General features: G+C 40.0%; 1 protein-coding gene across 4 annotated transcripts in view; it reads right to left on the bottom strand.

Moving 5' to 3' along the window:
* Positions 1 to 24,942, bottom strand: part of kmt2a (lysine (K)-specific methyltransferase 2A) — a 174,986-nt gene that overhangs the window by 62,753 nt on the left and 87,291 nt on the right. For 2 of the 4 annotated variants that reach the window (XM_059956887.1, XM_059956886.1), the window contains exons 12-19: positions 21,302 to 21,397; positions 19,515 to 19,635; positions 15,461 to 15,574; positions 13,860 to 14,044; positions 8,186 to 8,356; positions 7,874 to 7,984; positions 4,590 to 4,663; positions 3,129 to 3,325 (exon numbers count right to left, since the gene is read on the bottom strand). In XM_059956887.1, the coding sequence (XP_059812870.1) occupies positions 3,129 to 3,325; positions 4,590 to 4,663; positions 7,874 to 7,984; positions 8,186 to 8,356; positions 13,860 to 14,044; positions 15,461 to 15,574; positions 19,515 to 19,635; positions 21,302 to 21,397 (1,069 nt within the window). The remainder of the gene's footprint in view (positions 1 to 3,128; positions 3,326 to 4,589; positions 4,664 to 7,873; positions 7,985 to 8,185; positions 8,357 to 13,859; positions 14,045 to 15,460; positions 15,575 to 19,514; positions 19,636 to 21,301; positions 21,398 to 24,942) is intronic. The other 2 variants (XM_059956888.1, XM_059956889.1) reach the window with 2 other exon arrangements.

Here is a 24,942-nt window from a genome sequence, read left to right on the forward strand (position 1 = left end):
TCACTTGCATTCAAGATGAGGCAGTAAATTGGATTAGACAGTGGCTTTGCGGGAGAAACCAGAGAGTGGTAGTGGATGGCTGCCTTTCTGATTGGAGGCCTGTGACTAGTGGAGTGCCACAGGGATCAGTGCTGGGTCCATTGTTGTTTGTCATCTATATCAATGATCTTGATGACAACATGGTTAACTCAATCAGCAAATATGCAGATGACACTAAGATTAGGAACGTAGTGGACAGCAGGAAGACTATCAAAGCTTGCAGCGGGATCTAGACCAGCTGGAAAAGGGGGATGAAAAATAGCAGATGGAATTTAATGCAGACAAGTGTGAGGTGTTGCACTTTGGGAGGATCAACCAGGGTAGGTCTTACACAGTGAGTTGTAGGGTACCAAGGAGTGTGGTAGAACAAAGGGAATTGGTAATATTGGTGTATAATTCATTGAAAGTGACATCACAGGTAGATAGGGTCGTAAAGAAAGCTTTTGGCACATTGGCCTTCATAGATCAAAGTATGAGTACAGTAGTTGGGACGTTATATTGTTGTATAAGACTTTGGTGAGGCCTAATTTGCAGTATTATGCTGTTTTCGTCAGCTACCTACAGAAAAGACGTAAATAAGATTGAAAGAATACAGAGAAAATTTACATGGATGTTGCTGAGACTGGAGGACCCGAGTTATAAGGAAAGATTGAATAGGTTTGAACTTTATTCCACAAAACGTAGAAGATTGAGGGGAGATTTGACAGAGGTATACAAAATTATTATGAGGGGTATAGATAGTAAGTAGTCTTTCTCCATTGAGTTTGGGTGAGACAACAACTAGAGGTCATGTTTTAAGGCTGAAAGGTGAAATATTTAAGGAGAGCATGGGGGGGAGATTTCTTCACTCAGAAGGTGGTGAGAGTGTGCAACTTCAATGTCAACATATAGGAGAAATATGGATAGGTGCTTTGATGGAAGTGGTATGGAGGGCTATTGACTGGGTGCAGGTTGATGGGGCCTGTTTAAATGGTACAGCCTGGACTAGTTGGACTGAAGGACCTGTTTCTGTGCTGCAGTTTTTTACGACTTTATGACAATGGGAACATTAATTTCTAAATATTATACAAGTTATGATTTGATCACTATATAAAGATACAAAGCATAAATTACACACAGATTTACAATTTTAATCCAATTTCAAAAATAGGAAGATGAAAGGATTATTATTTAATCTCTACGGACTCAACTCAAATAACGCAGTTGAACAATTCATCAGGACTGGAAAAGTAAGTTGAGAAGTCAGAGTAAGAAGGTGGGGGGAGGAGAAGTAGTAGTACAAGGTGGTAGGTGGTGGGTGAAACCGGAAGAGGGGGAGGGCTGGAGTAAAGAGCTGGGAAGTTGATAGGTGAAATAGATAACGGGTTGGAGAAGGGGGAATCTGATAGGAGATGGGAGAAGACCATGGAAGTAAGGGAAAGGAGAGGAGCACTAGAAGGAAGTAACGGGCAGGTAAGGATATAAGGTGAGAGAGACAACAACGGGAATAGGGAATGGTGAAAGGGGGGGGAGGGGGAATACCAGAAGTTTGAGAAATCAATGTTCATGCCATCAGGTTGGAGGCTACCTGTACAGAATATATGGTGTCGCTCCTCCAACTTGAGTGTGGCCTCATCGTGGCAGTAGAGGTGGCCATGGACTGACAGAATCAATTTCTGTAGTACCTTGCAAATTATACCAAATCTAAAAGCAAACTGGGACGTGCCAATAACTTGCTCACATATTGGCTTGCATGCAATGGCCTCACTGAATGTAGCTTCATTACTTTACAAAGTATTGAAGACACGATGGTCAATGCTCCCTGAATGCAGCTTTGCTTTCTGAAGGTATGCAAGAAGAAATTATAATTTTAATAATGTTATGCTGACTGAATACAAAAAGGTCGAAAACCCTCTGGGATAATAGCAGGATGCTTACTTCCATGGGACATTCCATCACCTCTTGCTTTTGAAATATCCTTCCGTGTAATTTGAAAATCTCTATTCACAGCCTCAATTAAAATATGCAATACTATAATATACCACTAGATGACTAACAAACTGTAAATGCAGGTCATTTACAATAATACATTCAGCTGATACTAGAAAACCAGTATTGCATATTTTCAAAATAAACAATGATAAGACAACACAAACACCTTGAGCTCATCACAACCCCCCCCCCCCCCACTGAAGACTATATCAATTTGATCTTCCAACTTCGAGCTCCTTTCAGGTGTCCACAGGCACCAAATCAGCCATAAAACATAACCAGAGCCTGGTTACCTCACCCAAATGAAGGCAACACCCAAGTGGCAGTGCTGAGTTTAGGTCTGAAAAAAAATATCTAGGGCCCCAGGCTGCCTCTTATAAATGAATGCAACAAGCAGCAGAACTTCTACAAGATTACAGCAAGAGCTGTCCTTAGTCCATCTCATGACTGTGTCACTACATAAGGTGAGTTTACCTCTTAAAAGGACACTCGAATAGTTCATTAATGTTCAATAAATGGTGAATTTATTTATGAGCCGCTTTCTATATTTTACACAGAATGAAAACAAAATTAAATGACCAAAAGCTATATTAAGGAAAACAAAGGCAACTGCTGTTGATGCTATGATTTTTTTCAAGCTTACAGGGAATTACAGTACCACTGTGCCCACTTATGGAAATGTTCACAATTGTGCCCGAATTTTCCCTGAACCCTTGGCCATTTGTCTGGATTCATTTCACAGAACATGGCTGCATCAACCATCATTCCAATCTATCTAACCCCATCTGTCAGTACATGGTCCACATTCCTCCATTTCCTGCCTGTCTAAGTGTCTCCTAAATGTTGCTATTGTATCTGCTTTTACCACTTCCCCTGGCAGGGTGTTCCAGGCGCCCAACAACCTCTGTGTAAAACAATGCCTTGTAAAGATTCTTTACATTTCTTTACATTTTGTACTTGACATTTCCACTTTGGGAAAGAGACTGACATTTTATATACTATCAGCTGCATCTCAATCTGACATTTCAAAGAAAATAATCAAAGTTTTCCAACTCTCCTTACAGACAATACAGTCCAATTGACTCAAAGACAAACTGATTTTAGTATTCTGGTCATACCAGCTGTTATCGCGAACGGTGGTGGCGGCAGAGGCACTGGTAGGTCAGGATCTCCTGGTCCTTTCGGCTGTGGTGCAGGTATAATTTTCTTAGTAAGCGCTGGCTGTTCAGTACGTGTGCTGTCATCTCGCTCTTGCCACTGAGCATAGTTGTGATCAGATGATGGTGGCAACACAGCATTGGGAAGCATTCCACTACTGAAATACATCAGATTTTGACAAATAATAATTTTAAGAATTTGCTGTACTAAACTCAGAAGCAATTTAATCTATTTGGTTATGTCAATGGCCACCCTCTTGGCCATTAAAATAAAATTAATATAATATAAAATAATATATTTTATATTATACATATAAAATGCTTTGGGATTCTCCTAAATCCTACTCGTCAAGGACTTTATTTTTTTATCCCTCCTAATTCTTAAAGTTATTTCTTTATATTCTGAATAAATACACTTCAGACCATCAGTCCACACCAAGTTCATTAGCTTGGCCCTGCCAGTTCTTTCAATCAGACATACTCAAGCTAACTTCTATCTTCACCTTAACCTCTCCATGTACTGTTCTGAAGTCCTTTCTCCTGCATCACTTTTTAGCTACATATTAAACTGGACTGCCTTCCTCTTTCTTTTTAAACCTTGCTCGCAGGTGGCACAGGGAGAAATCTCAAGATTATAACTCTGGAGGCCCTTCTTTGAAACTTTTAGCCTAACTTCCCAAAGTACTTTTGCAGGACTTCAATTCTCTACCTGCCATGTTATTAGTAATAATATGGGCCACGATCTCTGACTGTTCACATTTCCCTTGCAGAATACACTGCACCTGCTCTGACACATCCATGATCCTGGTACCACAGAGGGAACATGCCACCCTGAAATTGCACTCTTGGCCACAGGAATACTTATATGCGCTCCTGACCAGTCTCCTATCACTAGCACTCACATACACTTCAACACTTCTAACTAAATAACAGTGCCAGTTGCGTTGCTACTGCTCCAGCTTTGTGCTCCTCTGAAAAGCCATTCCAACAGTATCCAAAACAGTATACTTGTTAAATACAAACTAGTTCCCAATTACAAAAAAAATACAACTCAAAAAGAGACGGTGCAATGAAATTCATCTATGCTGGTGTTTATCTCCTCCCATTCCATGCACCATATTTTGAACAACTTTGCTTTGATTCACATCCACATAATTGTCAAATTAAAATACTTACATTTACTAATGTTTAATTATGTTCACAAAAACATAACTTAGGGATTGACAAGGATGAGAGGGTGCTTGTGGAAGCTCAAAAATAATCAAAATTTAAATTCCTGCATACGTTTGCAATCGCACCAATAATGAAAACCTCAACATTTCAGTGACAGTAGTTTCACAACTTCAAGCCTCAGCTCAAAATAAAACCAGAAACATACTACTTTCTTTCTATACAAAGGTCAGTAATGACAATAGTACTCACTTTGGGGTGACCCTATTAGGCTCCCAGAACTTGGACTCCTTCACACTAAACCATGGGAAGAATCGTTCCATTTGCTACACAAGAAGTGAACACAGGTATTGTTAGATTAAAGGCTGTCCAAGAATTAAATTAAATACACATCAGATATGTGAAGATATCCTTTCCATTATCACACCCATCTCAAATCTGAACATAGCTGGTAAACACACCAGGCAAAAAGCCTCTTCACTAAAGCTGAACAAAAACAAACAAAAAATGTTGCAATATACTCAGTCAGTTAGAGTAACGCCTGTGAAACAAAAATTCAAATCATTAGCTTTTCAGGCACTTCTATTTTAAACATATTGTTATCTGAAGTATGCAAGAACAGTCACTGGGACTGTTTGAACAGACTGGTGTCAGTTATGAAAGTAAAAGCTTATATCCTAACACTTGACATTGCTTGACCATCCAGGCTTAATATATCTTCAGCAGGATAACAAAATTTCATAATTAAACAAACTTGCAATGACACACACTCATTAACTCAACTCTCATGTCAATCACTGTTTAGTTCAGAAATTTGCAAACAGAAGGGCAATTATGAGATTCAGTTTTTGGCAAGGAGACTCAAAAAATTCTGGTGTTCATTTTTCATAAAATTTTATTTCTATAAACCACTGTAAGCAGCTGATTGCAGCATCTGAAACAAAGGTTCACTGTACAACACTTAACATCACATGCATACAACAAACGAATTATACAGGAGTATAGTGAAAGGATTTATCAAATGATATAAAGTAAAAGAAACAAAGCCAAACTACACTCCTTTGTAGTTTCAATAGATAACATAAGAACAAAATGGCAAAGTGAATGTGTAGGCTCCAAACTCTGAATACTCAGTTTTTTTTTAAACTTGTAGAAAATTATGCATATAAACATATATGCATCTGAGAAGAAAAAAAGGAAAATACTTTTCCATCCCCTCTTTAACAACATTGACTTTGTGTCAAATGATTTACTTTTGAACAAGTGTTCTCTTTAGTTGTGAATACCATAAGAATTAGGAAAGACTGTCTAGCCTATCAAGCAAACCTTTATCAGTGAACTAGCTGAATAATCTATTGTTCACTTCTGGTGATAAAAGTTGAACCAAGAGCAAAAATGTCATTTGTTGGAACATGACATTTATCCACATTCAAAATCTAGGCAGAATTAGATGCGAGTTGCCACTCTGCATCATTGCAGCCCTACGGATGAAATTACTGCCACAATGCTGAATGGGTAGGGAGTTCCAGGATTTAGCCAGCAATGAAGATGGAAGAAGGAATACAGTACAGGCCCCTTGACTCATGATGTTGTGCTGACCCTTTAATCTACTCCAAGATCGATCTAATTCTTCCTTCTCACATAGTCCTTCAATTTCATTTCATCCATGTACCAATCTAAGAGTCTCTTAAATATACCTGATGCATCTGCCTCAACCACCACCCCCGGGCAGCATGTTCCATTCACTTAGCACTCTATGTAAAAAAAAAACATACCACCTCTTACAAACTCTCATACTTAAATCTTAAAATTATGGCCTCTTGTATTAGACAGTTCCACCCTGGGAAAAGGCACTGGCTCTCTACTTCCATCTATACATCTTATACACATCAATCAATTGACCCCCATCCTCCTTTTTTCCAAAGATCTATGCCTCTCATCTCGTACATCTATATCTATCAAGTCACCTCTCACCCTCCTTTGGTCCAAAGAAAAAAGCCTTAGCTTTCTCAACTCTCCTTGCAAGCCATGTTCTCTTCCAGGCAATGCTGGTAAATCTCCTCTGCACCCTCTCTAAAGCTTCCACATTATTCCTATCACGAGGCTACTAGAACTAAACACAATATTCCAGGTGTGGTCTAACCACGGTTTTATAGAGCTGGAATATTACCTCACTGGTCTTGAATTCAATCCTCCTGTCTAATGAAGGCCAGCACACCAAGCGCTTTCTTCACCACCTATCAACTTGCACAGCAACTTTGAAAGATCTATAGACGTTGACCCCCAAGATCCTTCTGTTCCTCCAAGCAGCTAAAAATCTTGCCATTAACCTTGTACTCTGTCTTCTGAAGTGTATCCCTTCACATTTCTCTGGACTGAACTCTATCTGGCACCTCTCAACCAAACTCTGCATCCTATCAACGTCCCATGGTAACCTATGACAGCAAGATGTTCAACTTGGAGGGGAACCTACAGGTGATGCTAGTGCTATTGTTCTTTTTTGGTGTGAGTAAATGCAATCCCTTTTTCAGATGGCACAAACCGTAGCCATTCTCCACCTTTGATGTAAGGAATTAATGTTTAATATGTGGATTGGGTACCGTCAAATTCCAATCATACAGTTTTGTGCTGGATGATGACACATTTTAGAGCAACACCCATATAGGCTTCTGAACCTATCTCTGCAAGCTCTCGCTAATAATCAGTACCTATGCGAGAAAAGAGGAAGGATAAGGACAGATTCTTGGGAAGTTAAGAGGTAAAAATACATGAGCAAGATATGGCTAGCTAGCTAAAAATAAAACAAGTCACTGAGTCCAGAAGGTGAGTGTCAAATGTGGCATGGTTAGTTACAGACGACGCAAAGGAAGAAAATGTTGACATTAAATAGGATTGCTAAAAATCCTATGGTAGACTTGGAAACCTGACTGCAAAATTTAAGCTGGAGAAAGAAAATCAAATTTGAGGAACTTTACTTCTCCTTCCCTTCAAGCTCCAATTTAATGGGCAAAGATTGGGAGGTGCAGTGGGAAAGGCAAGGTTGGAGGAGGAACAATTAGGGGAACTTACTTCTGAGAGCCAATGACAACATATTTCAAAGTGAGGAAACAGTACCTGAAGAGTGATCCAAAAGAGTGGGAAGGGGAGGTTAGTGGGCCAAAACTTTAGTGGAAATGCAGTCTAGGGGTCAGAGTTGGGAAAATTAAAAAGATGAGTATGGAGACATCATGAAACAAGATAATGAGATAGAGACCTAATCACAATATAAACACCACCACTTTAAAACTTAAGTGGGACTCTGGAACTAAACTATTTTAAAAATACTGCTGAAATATTCTGACCAAGAAAATCAGGACTAAGATGGAACATTCAATCACTCAACAAGAGAAATAATACACAAGTTGCTATGATTAATCTGTGATTACAGTTGGTGGCTGTTGCTTGGAGCCATAATTTTTTCAGCATGAGTGCATCTTAACGATTATTTTGCATTGATATGCACTCTAAGGCCCATAGAAATTACCAATCCTCCTTACCCGTATAAAGAAAGCCTTGACCATGCTATTGGCTTTTTTGTTTTCAGGCTGCCCTCCATCACAGTTCATTGCTGTTTGGATGATCTTTACAATGTCATCACTGAACTCCAGCTGAACATAACAACAGTAGATAATCAGGCATTACAGCATTTATCAACAGATTGTATATGTTAATTTTAGAGGAGTCTGATGCACGTGAAGAGACCATATGATGCAGAACATAGGGCAAGCCTTAAGTCTTTCGTCATGGAGTACACATTATTTTAAATTTTTTTCAAACTTTCTAGACAGGCAAATAAACAAAAATCTTACCACCGAATGGTATCTCGCCTGATCCATTTTCCTCTTTACTCCTTCCAGATCAAGAGGTTGTTCATCCTGCTGGTTTACTTCTGTAAGAACTGGAGGATCAGGACCTTCTGGTGAGCTTCTAGCAGGGACAGCTTCTTCAGTCTCTGGATTTAGGTCGGGAGGTTTGGCTGCCTGGTAAAAAGACAGCAAGTGGAACTCAGCTGTATAATGTTTCACTTGCCTACTATTCGCACTTCAATTTCTGCACTATGAAAGCTTCAAATCACATGTGCAGTTCTGTTCACCCAGCTATATAGGAAGGACATCATTCATCTGGAAAGGGTGCAGAAAAGATTCACAAGAATATTACCAGAACTGCATGGCTTGAGTCACAAGAAAAGATAGATCGGGACATTTTTACCTGAAGGACAGAAGAACGGTGACTGTATAAAGGTTTATAAAATCATGTGGGGTGTAGATAAGGTGGACTGTCATAGTCTTTTCCCCCAGGGTAAGAGAAGTCTTTTCCCCCAGGGTAAGAGAGTCTAAAACTAGAGGGCACAGGTTTAAAATAGGAAATAGTTAAAAGAGATCTGAGGGGTAGATTTTTTCATAGAGCGTGGTGGTATGGAATGAGCTGCCAGAGAACGCTGAAGAAGTGGTATACAATGTTTCAAAAGCATTTGGACAGGTACATGAATAAGTATGGTTAAGAGGGATATGGGCCAAATGTGTGTAAAAGGGACTAGCACAGACAGGCATCTTGGTTGGCATGGACTGACAGGGCGAAGAGCCTGTCATAGCTCTGCTGTACAGCTCTATGACTCTATGGGGTGACACAGTAGTGTAGTGGTTAGCACAACGGTTTACAGTACCAACGACCTGGGTTAAATTCCCGCTGCTGTCTGTAAGGAGTTTGTATGTTCTCCTTGTGACCATGTGCGTTTCCTCTTGTGTTTCGGTTTCCTCCCACGATCCAAAGACATCGTGGCTGGTGTAGGGGGGTGGGGTGGGGGGTGTGAGTGTGAGTGTGAGTGTGTGTGTGTGTGTGTGTGTGTGTGTGTGTGTCTCTGTGTGTCCCCTTAACTCCTAGTGGAGTCGTTGGGGTGCCATCGTGACAAGCTTTTATTGGTACACCCTATCTTCCTTAAATGCATCTTCAGACTACGCAGATTCACAGTTATGCGTGGAACTTATTTCTACCAACGTCTCCTTATATGCGTCCAAAACTCACAGTTATGCGAGGAGCACTGCTTTCCAGCCAATACAAGTCACATGCGCACGTCTCACTGTTGGGATGAGAAGCACCGCTTTCCCGCCAATAAAAGTCAGGTGTGCGTGCCTCACAATCTCACTCCCCCCAGTCTCGCACTGGTTTTGGCAAGGTGTGGATGTGCGATCTTGCGCTCTTAAACTTTTGTTGGTTTTACCTACGGTGCAGTGATTTTGTGCTTGAAATATTTAACTATGCCTCCTAAGCGTCCGATGTCATATCCTGGGCCATCAGCCGAGCAGCAAAGAACTGCTTTAACACTTGAAAAAAAGTTGGAAATTATGAACAGCGCGGCATCAAGTGAAGGTAACACAGCTCTGGGATGCTACTGCCAGGAACAGAATCTTGCCTTTAAAGTTATTTTGTTGCTTGACAATGCGCCAGCCCATCCTAAACATTTAGACAGCATTCATCGTAATATAACAGTGCGTTTCCTGCCGCCTAACACATTGCTGATTCAACCACTCGACCAAGGTGTGATCCACATTCAAGGAGTTTTTTTTCACGGTGAACTATCTCTCAAGTGCTGCAAGCAACAGACAATTTTGAAAATCCCAGGTGTTTACCAACGGTGAGGGAATGGTGGAAGTCAGAACACTTGGCACAAATGGTGATGGACACGGACTCAAGTTTAGAATGGAGTCAGCATTTCAGTCATTCCCTGCCGTCAACCCTTTTTCCCTACAAGCAAATTTATGCTGAAAAACAAAATGCTGCCAAGCAAACACTCCTCACCACTTTCTTCAAACCGGTGTCATCTCCTGCTGCCAGTAGTTCTGAGAGTTCTGTGAGTCTTCCTTCACCCCTTGCTGTGCTTGATATGATCCTGATGATCACAACCATCCACCTTATCCATGTAAAGCTGCCCGACACCACATCAACCACTCATCTCCCGGAGCGAACACACCTGCCACCGTTGGTCAGTACTGTACACCTTAGTATGTTAACTTTCTATGATTTATTACGTTGAATATTACCTTAAATTGATGAAATATAATACGAATGTTGCCTTGCGGTACTGCTTTTGTGTCATATTGGTATGAAAATGTGAATAAGTTACAGATAAAACATATTTAGGAAGCCCTCTGGAACACATTCCTGTTTTCTCCATTTAAATAATTATTCACATTATGCGTCGACTGCGAGGAAATTATCCCCCGCATATAGCGAGGATAGGGTGTATGCTCATCGTACAGCGTGTCTTGGGCATCTGAAACCTGGCGGAGGAAACCCAACTCTCCAGTTGTTAGCTCGTAGATTCAACCCAGGCACGGATGGAGAGCGTGCAAGGGAGCCGGCCGGATTCGAACTAGGGACCTCTCACCCCGAAGTCCAGCACTGATGTCACTACACCATCAGCTGTAGTGGTCCCGTGATTAGGGGACGGTTAAATCGGGTTGCTGGGCAGTGCAGCTCGAAGGACCAGAAGGGCCTATTCCACACTGTATCTCAGTAAGTAAAAATCTATGGTCTGATTTTATAATCCAAATCAAATACTGATACCCAAATAACATAGAATATAAATCAGGAAAGGACAAGTACAAAATAACAGTTCCCTTCTGTTCAATGTTCTTTTACTTCCTATTGTTCCTTTCAAGATTCTCATTCCCATACACAGATAAGAAAGGCACTTTTGTTGGGCATTTTTGCACCAGCTTAAGCACTTAAGCACTCCAGACTCACTGAATTTCAAGGCAAAAATTTAAAAGACATTAGACTTTTAGCACAAACAAGAAGACTTGGAAATCCAATCGTGCAGAGCTGTTTTCTTCACTCTAACATATATGCAAAAGTCAAATTTTTCCCCAGAGTGGGACGCAGTTTGATCGTTTCCAGGCTGCACCGTGCCACTTTGGAAGCCTGACTTAGTAGTTCCTGTCATGAATCATGGTTAATTCTTTTTGGCATCAAAGATACAAGCAAAACAGAACATAGAAGAGTACAGCACAGGAATAGACCCTCTGGCCCACAATGTTATGCCAAACTAAATAAATTAGTAATCAAATGGCCAACTAAACTAATCCCCTCTGGCTACATAATGTCCATAACTTCCATTTTCCTCACCTTCTTGTGCCTATCTAAACATCTGTTAAAAGTATCTAATGTTTCTGCCTCTACCACCACCCCAGGTAATGCTTTCCAGGCACCCACCACTCTTGTGTAAAAACAATCTTGCCCTCACATCTCCTTTGATATTACCCCCTCACCTTAAATGCATGCCTTCTGGTTTTAGACATTTCCGTTAAAAGATACTGTCTGTCTACTCTACCTATGCCTCTCATAATCGTATAAACCTCTATCAGGTCTCCCCTCAGCCTCCATGGCTCCAGAGAAACAATGTCATATCCTCAGGATCTGATCATCAGACACAATCCCCCAATACTCACCCAGCCCTGCTCCAAATAATGACACTTGACTCATAATCACATTCATGGGCACCTAGCTCAGGTTACACCATCATCCAACTTTCCTCTCACCCTGTCCTGTCAAAGATCTTCTGACATCCTTGGCCTCAACCCCACTATAACTCCACAAAGTGGTCCCCGCCTCCAATTTCCCTTTGTGCACTCCACACTTACAGAAAGGCCAATTCTGAAGCACCCAACACCTTGAGCACTTCTGAATTCTTAATGGTGAGTGCACAACCAAACCAAAATTGGCTTCCCATGCTTCAAGTGATTACTGTACTGCATCATCGTGGGAAATGAATTGCTATGCTTTCAACTTTACAGTCCTCTTTGGGTAGGTAACACAGTTAGGTAATTCCTATAACATGCAACAACATTCCATAAATTTGAAGAATTCACCGAGGAATGGTATCCATAACCCGATAAAGAAGGAATATCTCTGTTTAGAATATCTAAGGTAAATCTACAGGAATGCAGGCAAATTCTTACAGGAATAAATAGCCAATGAAGAAAGTATAATAAAAACAATCAACTTCCATGCCCTCTGGGAATTTATGGGTTTCTATATTTGTCAAATTTGTTCTTTGAAGCGCATCACTTGTTGTAATGGAGATAAATATAGCAGCCAAGCTACAAACAAGGTCTCACAAATGTGAACATAATGAACACCTAAAGAAGAATGTTTGCCATGGCTGTAGAAACCAGCTAAATCATACCACAGCTCCCCTTCCTCCAAATGGTCTTCTTTCAGTAATGCCATAGAATTTATATCATTTTAATCAAACTCTAGGATTTAATTTCACTAAAATGGTAACAACTACACTTGTGCAATCTATAGCATGAGTTCAATTTTTCAGCTTATCTTGGGGATACAATCTGCTGCTTCAAAAGCTGACAGTTTTACCAACTATGCTAAGCGGTCAATAAAACAAACTCAGAAAGAGACCAATGTTTTATTCTCATTGTCTCCAGATGCTGTGTAAAAGTTATGCACACTTCTGAACAGAAGAAAAAGAAAAATCTCAGCTGGATCATAAATGGTGTCCAGTTACTTGTGCCAGCAAGTGCATGTGGACAGTGCATACACAATTATGATCCTCTCCAAGGCAGGTATTTTCCCTTAACATAAACAAAGACTATGAGAGCACAACAAGGAATGGCAATCTAACCAAAGGAAAGAGAAACACAAAATGAAAACATTCATCAAATCAAGCCACAGTTTTAAGATTAAAATTGAAGGCTGGGAAGAGAGAAGCAAAGCTGAAAATAAACGTTGCATTTTGTTAATTACAAAATGGCATTTCCATTTCATCTTATGACAAAGGAGAAGATGACTTTGGCCTATCAAGTCTATGCTAGCTCATAAAGCAATCCCATTCCCTATTCTTCCCATCTTCTCAACAACTCCCTCCAGATCCTACCATTCACTTACGGACAATTTAGGGAAAATCAATCTACTAGCCCACATATTTTTAAGATGTAGGAGAAAGCCAGAGCATCCAAGAGTAAGTGCAAGTTACACACAACACCAAAGATGAGGACGGAACCTAGGTTGCTAGACCGACGAGGCATACACATACCAATTGGGTAGATTAAAAACAAAGATTATGTAACTTTTCCACAACGATAGGTTTTATGGTGTTTGCCTGGGGAATGCCATAATACTTTTTAAAAATAAAAAACAAATCCTTTTCCTTAGTTTACAAGAATGAATAAAATCATTACTAAGGGAACATCTGGAAACATTATGATTATGAATTATTAAAACAATATTTTATTCTCAATTACCAGACATAGGATTGAGCTAAACTTGAAGAACAAACTATGAAGCACACTGCATAGTAGTTAAAGTTGAAATCCCTCAGATTCATCTGTTATTTCTGAATGCATAAAAATCAATAATCCAAACATAAACAAATAAGAGGAAACAAATGAAATTCACAGCTGAAATTATATAATGTATCTCTTCTAACTGTCCGTTTGACACCATTTTAAATCAGCAACTCAGACTTACCTGCCTGCATCGTAGCAAGTGACTGGTCGTTCTAGAATTTAGCAATGCAGTCAAGACTTGCTTTAAAGAGATCTGCAGTTCCTTGCCTAGTGCCAGTCGCCATTCTGCAGGGTGTTGCTCCGTGCAATTTATGCATGTGTATGCCACACTTTCTGGAAGATTTGACAAGATTTCATACATCTCATCTGGATGAAGATAAAATCAATGGTAAAAATTATCATGCACAGCAAGACACCATTCTGAATAGAATAGATTCTGTAAGCTTTTCAAATCAATATATTGGGACATATACAAATGAAAAAGACAATGCAAAGGATGCAGAGCACTATTTTCTCTACATGCTGCAATAATAAAGGGCTTATTAGATTTGATCTTCCTGGCAACTGAAATTAGCAGAATCCAACCAATCCAAAATACTCGTGAAAATTAGCTGGATAATCAAACATGTCCCTTTAAATAATACAACTTTTATAAAGGCATGGCTAATAACATAGATAGAGAAAATTAGAAATGGATAATGTAGAAAATTAGCATCCACTATAAGAAATAACACCCACTCTATGATTAAAATAAATATGTTGGATAAATAGGATAGATAAAATAGGTCACATTTGACATACTCAAAGCAGAACTAGCATGTATTTAAAACTGATCACCACAGACTCCCAAATTTGAGCCTGAACATGGTGTCATCTGTCAATTATACCGTTTCATCATGGAACAACTCCTGATATAAGTCGTCACTGATTCAAGGCTGCATCATTTTCCCTGCCACTATATGAGCTTCTGATGATTTTCATCCACTCTACACAGGATGGGGCAAGTATGCCTATTCTATTGTAAATGAAAATTGGGGAACCGCAGGTGGGAGTGTTGGTGGGGGTGGGGGGGAGAAAGAAGGAAGAAAATGATCAAAAAACAAACAACTGTTTGCTGCATTCATTCATTATAAAGGCTGGGTTCATTCAGATTTAACTCTATCTATTCATCCTGACACAAAAATCATTATTACCCCAAGAAAAACAGTCAATTAACTATAAAGGAACAATACAAAACAGCAAAGAAGCTGGGTGAGGAAGTCTGAACCAATGCAGAAAACCATGCTGGAAATTGCCTGAAGTAACGAATGAGATACAACCAGGATTTGCCTTCTTAGTATTCAGTTAACAGAATTTTTATTTAAAATGTATCAAGAAGATGTTAGCACCCCCCCTTAAAAAAAAACAAGTTGGAAGGAAATTATAAACAGCAACTTAATTTAAATGGCTGTTAATGTCAGAATTTGAGATTCTAGCAACTTACATGACAAGAAAGGGGTTTTGTGGTTATGTTAACGAAGAACTAAACAGGAAATCAAAAGGCTAATATTATACAATGAAGTTAGAAGGAATTCTAACGTGAGAAACAATGTGCTCACATTAAAAAAATGAACTTGAGGGGCTACTGTTACACAACATTTTATGCATTTATAATTTGTACAAAGAGCTCTAAAACAAATCAAATCTAAACCAAACAAAAACACATTAACCACCAATTGTAACTTCTAAATATAAATTGTCAGCTTTCATCCAGAGAATAAAAAATTCTTCACTTTAAAATACCTGACAAGCTTTCACACTTTGCATGAACCCAACGATCACACTTTCCACACTGCATCATCTTGCTCTCATAATCATCATCATCGTAGCACTTATCACACAGTGGGCAGAAGTTTCCTAAGTATAAACAGCAATTAACATCAACACAGTGTGCATCCTTCCAGTATTCTTGACAGTCCTCAATAGCACTGACACATGCTTTGTTCAGTATTTTTCGAAAATGGGTTCCAACAGATTTAGATTTACACAATATTATAAAGCATACATAATGGAATCTAATTGACCAGCTGCAATGTTATGCTATCAACCAATGATGCACTTAGGAAAACAAAAATAGCTCCTTGCATGGATGTTCATGAACAAACAGAAGGGAATCACAAAACAAAAATCTCTCAAGTTAAATTTAATTAAGTCAGAACATCGCCTTATTCTTTCAGTGGAAAAGAAGGGACTCGAGAATACTGTTATGCCTGTTTTATCCACCATGAATGACATTGGTTCCAGCTTACTCAAGCTAGTTTTCTACTAGTTATTAGTCACAGCACACCACTTGGTGAATGTCATGTCCCTCAACAGTGATACAGTAATCAAACAATTTAATCAGTGAAAATGACAATAATGACAAACTGATTTCAACTTTTAGAAGGGCAACAAGTGCATTCCCCAGTTGCTCACATGATTTAGACAATGAGCAGCTGTCGATACCAATCAAACTACAGTACAAAGCTCAATCTCTCAAGCTAGCTTCCCCTCCAAATGCATTTCCAATCAACTTACAATTTAATGCACAATAAAGTACAGGATGAAGCTCAGCTATGATTACCCTGGCACAGAATGGCCTGGCATCTCACTGGCTCCTTGCTAGGTGGGCAAGGATCAGAGGGACAACCCAAGACCCTGAAATAATCCAAATAATGAATCAAAACCATGAAAAGAACAGGAAGAGTTAGCATCTACTTGCTACACCAGTGCCAAAACTACTCAAGTTATTTATGTGACTTGTGGAACTTCCTCCCAGATCTGATTAGCTGGATCCTTTTCGCTTCTAGACAGGCACTTAAAGGTTGAGGAGTTTTGAGCAGATTGGGAGGCAGATTTTGGAAAGGTGCAAAAATAACAGGGTTGTTATCATGGGTGACTTTAACTTCCCTAATATTGATTGGCACTTGATTAGTTCCAAGGGTTTAGATGGGGCAGAGTTTGTTAAGTGTGTCCAGGATGGATTCCTGTCACAGTATGTTGAAATGCCAAACTAGATCTAGTATTAGGTAACGAACCGGGTCAGGTCACAGATCTGTCAGTGGCTGAGCATCTGGGGGACAGTGATCACCGCTCCCTGACCTTTAGCATTATCATGGAAAAGGATAGAATCAGAAAGGACAGAAAAATTTTTAATTGGGGAAGGGCAAATTATGAGGCTATAAGGCTAGAACTTGCGAGTGTGAATTGGGATGATGTTTTTGCAGGAAAATGTACAATGGACATGTGGTCAATGTTTAGGGATATCTTGCAGGATGTTAGGGATAAATTTGTCCCAGTGAGGAAGATAAAGAATGGTAGGGTGAAGGAACCATGGGTGACATGTGAAGTGGAAAATCTAGTCAGGTGGAAGAAGGCAGCATACATGAGGTTTAGGAAGCAAGGATCAGATGGGTCTATTGAGGAATATAGGGTAGCAAGGAAGGAACTTAAGAAGGGGCTGAGAAGAGCAAGAATGGGTCATGAGAAGGCCCTGGCAAGTAGAGTAAAGGAAAATCCCAAGGCATTCTTCAATTATGTGAAGAACAAAAGGATGACAGGAGTAAAGGTAGGACCAATTAGAGATAAAAGTGGGAAGATGTGCCTGGAGGCTGTGGAAGTGAGCGAGGTCCTCAATGAATACTTCTCTTCAGTATTCACCACTGAGAGGGAACTTGATGATGGTGAGGACAATATGAGTGAGGTTGATGTTCTGGAACATGTTGATATTAAGGGAGAGGAGGTGTTGGAGTTGTTAAAATACATTAGGACGGATAAGTCCCCCAGGGCCTGACGGAATATTCCCCAGGCTGCTCCACGAGGCGAGGGAAGAGATTGCTAAGCCTCTGGCTTTATGTCCTCGTTGTCCACAGGAATGGTACCGGAGGATTGGAGGGAGGCGAATGTTGTCCCCTTGTTCAAAAAAGGTAGTAGGGATAGTCCGGGTAATTATAGACCAGTGAGCCTTATGTCTGTGGTGGGAAAGCTGTTGGAAAAGATTCTTAGAGATAGGATCTATGGGCATTTAGAGAATCATGGTCTGATCAGGGACAGTCAGCATGGCTTTGTGAAGGGCAGATCGTGCCTAACAAGCCTGATAGAATTCTTTGAGGAGGTGACCAGGCATATAGATGAGGATAGTGCAGTGGATGTGATTTACATGGATTTTAGTAAGGCATTTGACAAGGTTCCACACTGTAGGCTTAATCAGAAAGTCAGAAGGCATGGGATCCAGCGAAGTTTGGCCAGGTGGATTCAGAATTGGCTTGCCTGCAGAAGGCAGAGGGTTGTGGTGGGGGGAGTACATTCAGATTGGAGGGTTGTGACTAGTGGTGTCCCACAAGGATCTGTTCTGGGACCTCTACTTTTTGTGATTTTTTTTAACGACCTGGATGTGGGGGTAGAAGGGTGGGTTGGCAAGTTTGCAGACGACACAAAGGTTGGTGGTGCTGTAGATAGTGTAGAGGATTGTCGAAGATTGAAGAGACATTGATAGGATGCAGAAGTGGGCTGAGAAGTGGCAGATGGAGTTCAACCTGGAGAAGTGTGAGGTGGTACACTTTGGAAGGGCAAATTCCAAAGCAGACTACAAAGTAAATGACAGGATACTTGGTAGTGTTGAGGAGCAGAGGGATCTGGGGGTACATGTCCACAGATCCCTAAAAGTTGCCCCACAGGTAGATAGGGTAGTAAAGAAAGCTTATGGAGTGTTAGCTTTCATAAGTCGAGGAATAGAGTTTAAGAGACGTGATGTAATGATGCAGCTCTATAAAACTCTAGTTAGGCCACACTTGGGAGTACTGTGTCCAGTTCTGGTCGCCTCACTATAGGAAGGATGTGGAAATGGTACAGAGGAGATTTACCAAGATGCTGCCTGGTTTAGAGAGTATGCATTATGATCAGAGAATAAAGGAGCTAGGGCTTTACTCTTTGGAGAGAAGGAGGATGAGAGGAGACATGATAGAGGTGTACAAGATATTAAGAGGAATAGACAGAGTGGACAGCCAGCGCCTCTTCCCGAGGGCACCACTGCTCAGTACAAGAGGACATGGCTTTAAGTTAAAGGGAGGGAAGTTCAAGGGGGATATTAGAGGAAGGTTTTTCACTCAGAGTGGTTGGTGCATGAAATGCACTACCTGAGTCAGTGGTGGAGGCAGACACACTAGTGAAGTTTAAGAGACTACTAGACAAGTTTTTGGAAGAACTTAAGGTGGGGGGTTATATGGGAGGCAGGGTTTGAAGGTCAGCACAACATTGTGGGCCAAAGGGCCTGTAATGTGCTGTACTATTCTATGAGGAGACCTCCAAACTACGGATAGTCTCGGAATTCCCATTTAGATTTAATTGTAACTTCAGCAGCTTTCTTGTCTCTATGTAGCTTTTAATGAGATTTATTTAAAAAACAATCAGGTACAAGTTTCCGTAATACACAAAACATTTACAGAGAAGCTAAAGTAATTTTGTAAAGTGTAACACCCTCTAACAACTCCATCAAACATTTAAAAGGTATTGGTGTCAACATGCCCAAGGCTCCTGACCTTAGCAATCAAGTTTTCTTAATACATGAAAGAGGGTGCAGTTGTAATGTAATTAAAAACACTTGCGTACCATTTGTTGTCTTAAAGGGCCTTTCACTCAAGAAGAGAATTTTCCACAACAGGACAAATCACTACCCTGATGCATATCAACTAATTTGCTGTGAGCAAAGCTTCATTAGAAATCTCCAATTGATTGTTTGAAAATTACTTTACTTCTACTGCTGTATGATTAGTACCCAGGAATGGTAACCTTGGTGAATAAAACAAATACGCATGCTTACCTTTATCAAAAAGCTTCTCGCATTCATGACATAAAGAAAAATCATGTGACCACTGTGCATCCCAGCCTTTCCCTGGCGTTGTAGCTCCACAACTCTTACATCTTACACATTTGGTGCATATCTACAGAGAAGATCTTTATTAGAAACCATTAAAATGATGGCAAATTAAAGCAGAAAATGACCAGAAGCAAGCACAGCATCACCCATCTGATAGTGGAGAGAAAAAATGGTTGCATTTAAAGGATAAATAATCTACAGTTTGCTGTGTATTTTCAATATTTCCTAATTCAGTTCAGATTTTTGCATTTTTCTTTTTATATCCTTTTAATAAATCATAAACACATAAATATTGAGAACTTTAAACCAAAACCAAAATCATGAAAGCAATGCAAGAAATCACTTCAGAGTTCAACTCTGATCCTCAAACTCTATGGCATTTAAAGTGAGGCAAAGCTTGTACTTATTAAGTTCTTAGCTTGCCCGATAAAAGCTGCAGCAATACTAATAAACTACAAATAAACTCTTCTCAGGCTTCCAGCCAGGCACAGCTATCCATACCTGTGCCCGGCTGGAAGTCAGAGAAGAGTTTATTCATCATTATATGCCAGAAAAGCACAAGATCCATTTTCTAATAATCTAAGTTAGCTCATCCTCCAATTTTTTTTCATGATTTCAATAAAAAATTTTACTGGCTAGCTTGGTAGCTTGCCCTATGGAAATATACAAAAGCGGTTGCTGTTCAGATGCACATTACATGAACATACCAATGTGCAACTTCACCATGCCCTTGGTTAATTAATTTTGTCCTATGTAGGTAACAGAATCGTACTGACAAATGCAAAAAGAAACCTGGCCTCAACTTGCTGATGCACAGATAAAGAGAAAGAAGATCAGTACAATGATAAGTCTGCTGGCAATGAAGAAAGCAGAATCTTTATCTACAGGCAACAGAAATAGAAATACGTACAAAACCAAAGCAGGGGATTTTATATGCGTGATTTGGAAGAGTCAAATCAATGCTGTTTGAAGTACTAAACATAGTTCAATGAAATGCTCCTCACCAAGAGCCTGAGTTGATCCTGCCATATGTATTCAGAATGAATTACATTAATATATTCAAATAATAACTTATTTGATTACAGTTTCTTGACAATGTCTCAAACATTCATCTTATCTATGTATAGTCCAGATTAAAACAGAGGCAAGTTACAGACATTGGTCATGTGGATAGTCAGAGGCTTTTTCCCAGGGCTGAAATGGCTAACATGAGAGGGAGCAGTTTTAAGGTGCTTGGAAGTAGGTACAGAGGAGATGTCAGGGTTAAGTATTTTTTTAAAAATGCAGAGAGTGGTGAGTGCGTGGAATGGGCTGCCAGTAATGGTGGTGGTGGCTGATACATAGGAAGCCTACAGCACAATACAGGTCCTTCAGTTCACAATGCTGTGCCGAACATGTACTTACTTTAGAAATTACCTAGGGTTACCCGTAGCCCTCTATATTTCTAAGCATGTACCTCTCCAGGAGTCTCTTAAAAGACCCTATTGTATCATATTTATGCTACTCATTGGATATGATAGGGACTTTTAAGAGACTCCTGGAGAGGTACATGGAGCTTAGAAGTATAGAGGGCTACGGGTAACCCTAGGTAATTTTTAAAGTAAGTACATGTTCGCCACAGCATTGTGAGCTGAAGGACCTGTATTGTGCTGTAGGCTTTCTATGCCCACATTAAGAAATTAAATGGAGGTGAAGTAGTCAAAACTTTTGCATGAATTAACAAACCTTACCCAGACTTTCTTTTTCTTAGTTGGTTTTGTTGGATAGTTTGGTCCCAGGCACTCTGGGTGATAGCTGTTTCGACACTTGCCACACTCAAGAAGCTGCTGCGTGAAAAGAAATGTCTTAAGAATTAATAACACACACAAAATGCTGGTAGAACACAGCAGGCTAGGCAGCATCTATAGGGAGAAGCGCTGTCGACGTCTCGGCCCGAAACGTCGACAGCGCTTCTCCCTATAGATGCTGTCCAGCTTGCTGTGTACTACCAGCATTTTGTGTGTGTTGTTGTTTTAAGAATTAATAGTCTATTTTACCCTCACAATTCAGCACAAGAAACTAATCATTCAGATCCTTTTCCTTTCTTGGGGAAAATTCTCCATTTCTCAGTTACATTTGCAATCCACTTCCATCATCATTCAAACACAGTTCTCTCTAGAATTAACCATGAGAAGGTCAAAAAAACTTAAAAATCCTAACTGGAAATTGTATGGGCAAGTTCCAGAGCTCTTTCGAAAATGAACCAAGCAATAAAGGAGCATAGAAAATCATAAGAAAATCTAATTAAACTACTTTTATCTGAAAAACTCAAAGGTGCTGTATAGACAGTATATTATTGCAGTTGACTGTGATGAATCTGGATAAACTCATGCTGTTTAATCAGACTGATGCACTATAACACTCAACTTATTGATTTCAACTGGGCCTTTTTGGAGAAATTATGCAGTGAAGCATTTCCCAGGCAGACAAAAAAAAAAATCCCAGTTTTTGGCACCCTGTGTGGCCTTGACCTTTAGTGGAAGAGACCAAAGACACGTAATTCTGATTTTTCTAGATCTAATGTTCATAGCACATGTTCAAATGTAATTCATTTTCCTGATTCACCATTACATATTACATTAAGGTACTATCTTGGACAGGTTGCACTTGAATCTGATGGGACCAATATTCTTGCAGGCAGGTTTGCTAGAGCTGTTGGGAGTGGTTTAAACTAAAATGGCAGGGGGATGGAACAAGTATGATAGAGCTCAGGATGAGCCAGCAGGTTTACAAGTAGACGATGTCATGTGTAATGTGAATGCAAGGAAGGCAAGCAAATGATTGGGTACATCTGCAGACAAAGCAAAGAGTTAAGTTGTATTACAGAGGTAAAATTCATAAGGGTGAAAAATGCAGGACTGAAGGTGCTGTATTTAAAAGCACGTAGCATTCAGAATAAGGTGGACAAACTCATGGCACAATTAGAGATTGGTTGGAAAAACATTGTGGGCATCACTGAGTCGTGGCTGAAAGACGGTCATAGTTCGACGTTTAACATCAAAGGATGTACTTTATATCGAAAGGATAGGTCAGAAGGCATCGTCGGTAGTGTGGCTTTGTTGGTAAGAGATGGAATTACACCTTTAGAAAGAAGTGACATAGGGTCAGAGAATGTTGAATCTTTGTGGGTGGAGTTAAGAAACTGCAAGGGTAAAAAAAATCATTATGGGAATCATATATAGGCCTCCAAATAGTAGCCAAGATGTGGAGTTGAGATTGCAAAGGGAGCTGGAAAGGGCATATAATAAGGATAATGTTGCAATTGTATTAGGGAACTTCAATATGTAAGGAGATTGGAAAAATCAGGTCAGTGTCAGATTGCAAGAGGGGGAATTTGTTGAAGGCCAATGAAATGACTTTTTAGAGCAGCTGTGCTTGAGCCTACTAGGCAAAAGGCTATCTTACATTGAGTGTTGTGTAATAACCCAGACTTTATTAGGGAGCTTAATGTAAAGGAATCCTTAGGGGATAGTGATCATAATGCATTTGAGAGGGAGAATCATAAGTCACATGTATCAGTATCACAATGGAATAAAGGTAATTACAGAAGCACGAGAGGAGCCTGCCCAGGTGGACTGGAGGGGGATACTGGCAGGGATGATAGCAGAACAAAGGTGGCTGAAATTTGTGGTTATAGTTCACAAAGCACAGGATAGATACATCCCACAGAAGTTCTCAAATGGCAGGGCTAGGCAACCGTGACTGACTAGGGAAGAAAAGGATGCATAAAAGCCAAGGAAAGGGCATATAAGGTAAAAGAAGTGAGTGGTAAGTTGGATGATTGGAAAACTTTTAAAATCCAACAAAAGGCAACCAAAAAAGCTATAAGAAGGAAAAGATGAAATATGAGGGCAAACTAGCCAATAATATAAAATAGGATACTAAAGGTTATTTTTCAGTTATATAAAGTGTAAAAGGGAGGTCAGAGTTGATATCAGACCACTGGAAAATGATGCTATCGAGGTAGTAATGGGGGACAAAGAAATGGCAGATGAATTTATTAAGTACTTTGTTTCAGCCTTTAATGTGGAAGATACCAGCTGTGTGCCAGAGGTCCGTGAGTGTCAGGGAGCAGGAGTGTGCGCCATTGCAATTACAAAGGAAAAAATGCTAGGGAAACTGTCTTAAGGTGAATAAGTCACCTGGACCAGATGGACTATATCCTAGAGTCCTGAGAGAAGTTGCTGAAGAGATAGCGGATGCATCAGTCATGGTCTTTCAGGATAACTTTATTGTGACATGGTCCCAGATGATTGAAAAATTGCAAATATCACTCCAATCTTTAAGAAAGGAGGAAGGCAAAAGAGAGGAAATTATAGGCCAGTTAGCCTAACCTCAGTGGTTTGGAAAGTGTTGAAGTCCATTCTTAAGGATGAGGTTTCAGGGTACTTGGAGACTAATTATAAAATAAGTCAAAGTCAGCATGATTTCTGCAAAGGGAAATCTTACCAAAATAAAATCTGCTTAACAAGATAAAATCCTATGGTGTTACAGGAAATATACTAGCATGGATAGAGGAATGGCTGATGGCAAGAGGCGGCAAGTGGGAATAAAGGGGGCCTTTTCTGGTTGGCTGCCAGTGACTAGTGGTGTTTCTCAAGGGTCAGTATTGGGACCTCTACTTTTCACATACTGTTCACATTGGTGGCTTTGTGACAAAGTTTGCAGATGATATGAAGACAGGTGGAGTGGTAGGAAGAACTGAGGAAGCAATGCGATTGCAGCAAGACCTGGATAAGTTGGAAGAATGGACAAAAAAGTGGCAGATGGAATACGATGTTGGGAAATGTATGATAATGCATCTTTGCAAAAGGAACAATAGTGCAAACTATTATCTAAATAGGAAGAAAATTCAAACATCAGAGGTGCAAAGGGACTTGGGAGTCCTTGTGCAAAACTCCCAGAAGGTTAATTCACAGGTTGAGTCTGTGGTAAAGAAGGCAAATGGCATTCATTTCAAGGGAATAGAATACAAAAACAAGGAGATAATGCTGACGCTTTATAAGACGTTGGTCAGGTTGCACTTGGAATAGTGTCAAATATTTTGGGCTCCTTATCTCAGAAAGGATGTACTGTCAATGGAGAGGTTCAAGAGGAGGTTCACAAGGATGATTCCAGGAATGAAGGGGTTAACAGATGAGAAGTGTTTGCCACCTTTGGGCCTGCACTCACTGGAATGTAGAAGAATGCATAGGGACCTCATTGAAACCTACTGATTGTTCAAATGACTAGATAAGGTGGATATGGAGAGGATGTTTCCTCTTGTTGGGGTATCCAGAACTAGAGGACTCAGCCTCAAAATTCAGGGGCAACCTTCCAGAACAGAAGAAAG

The sequence above is a fragment of the Hypanus sabinus genome, chromosome X2, assembly GCF_030144855.1.
Source record: "Hypanus sabinus isolate sHypSab1 chromosome X2, sHypSab1.hap1, whole genome shotgun sequence".
Taxonomy (NCBI): Eukaryota; Metazoa; Chordata; class Chondrichthyes; order Myliobatiformes; family Dasyatidae; genus Hypanus; species Hypanus sabinus.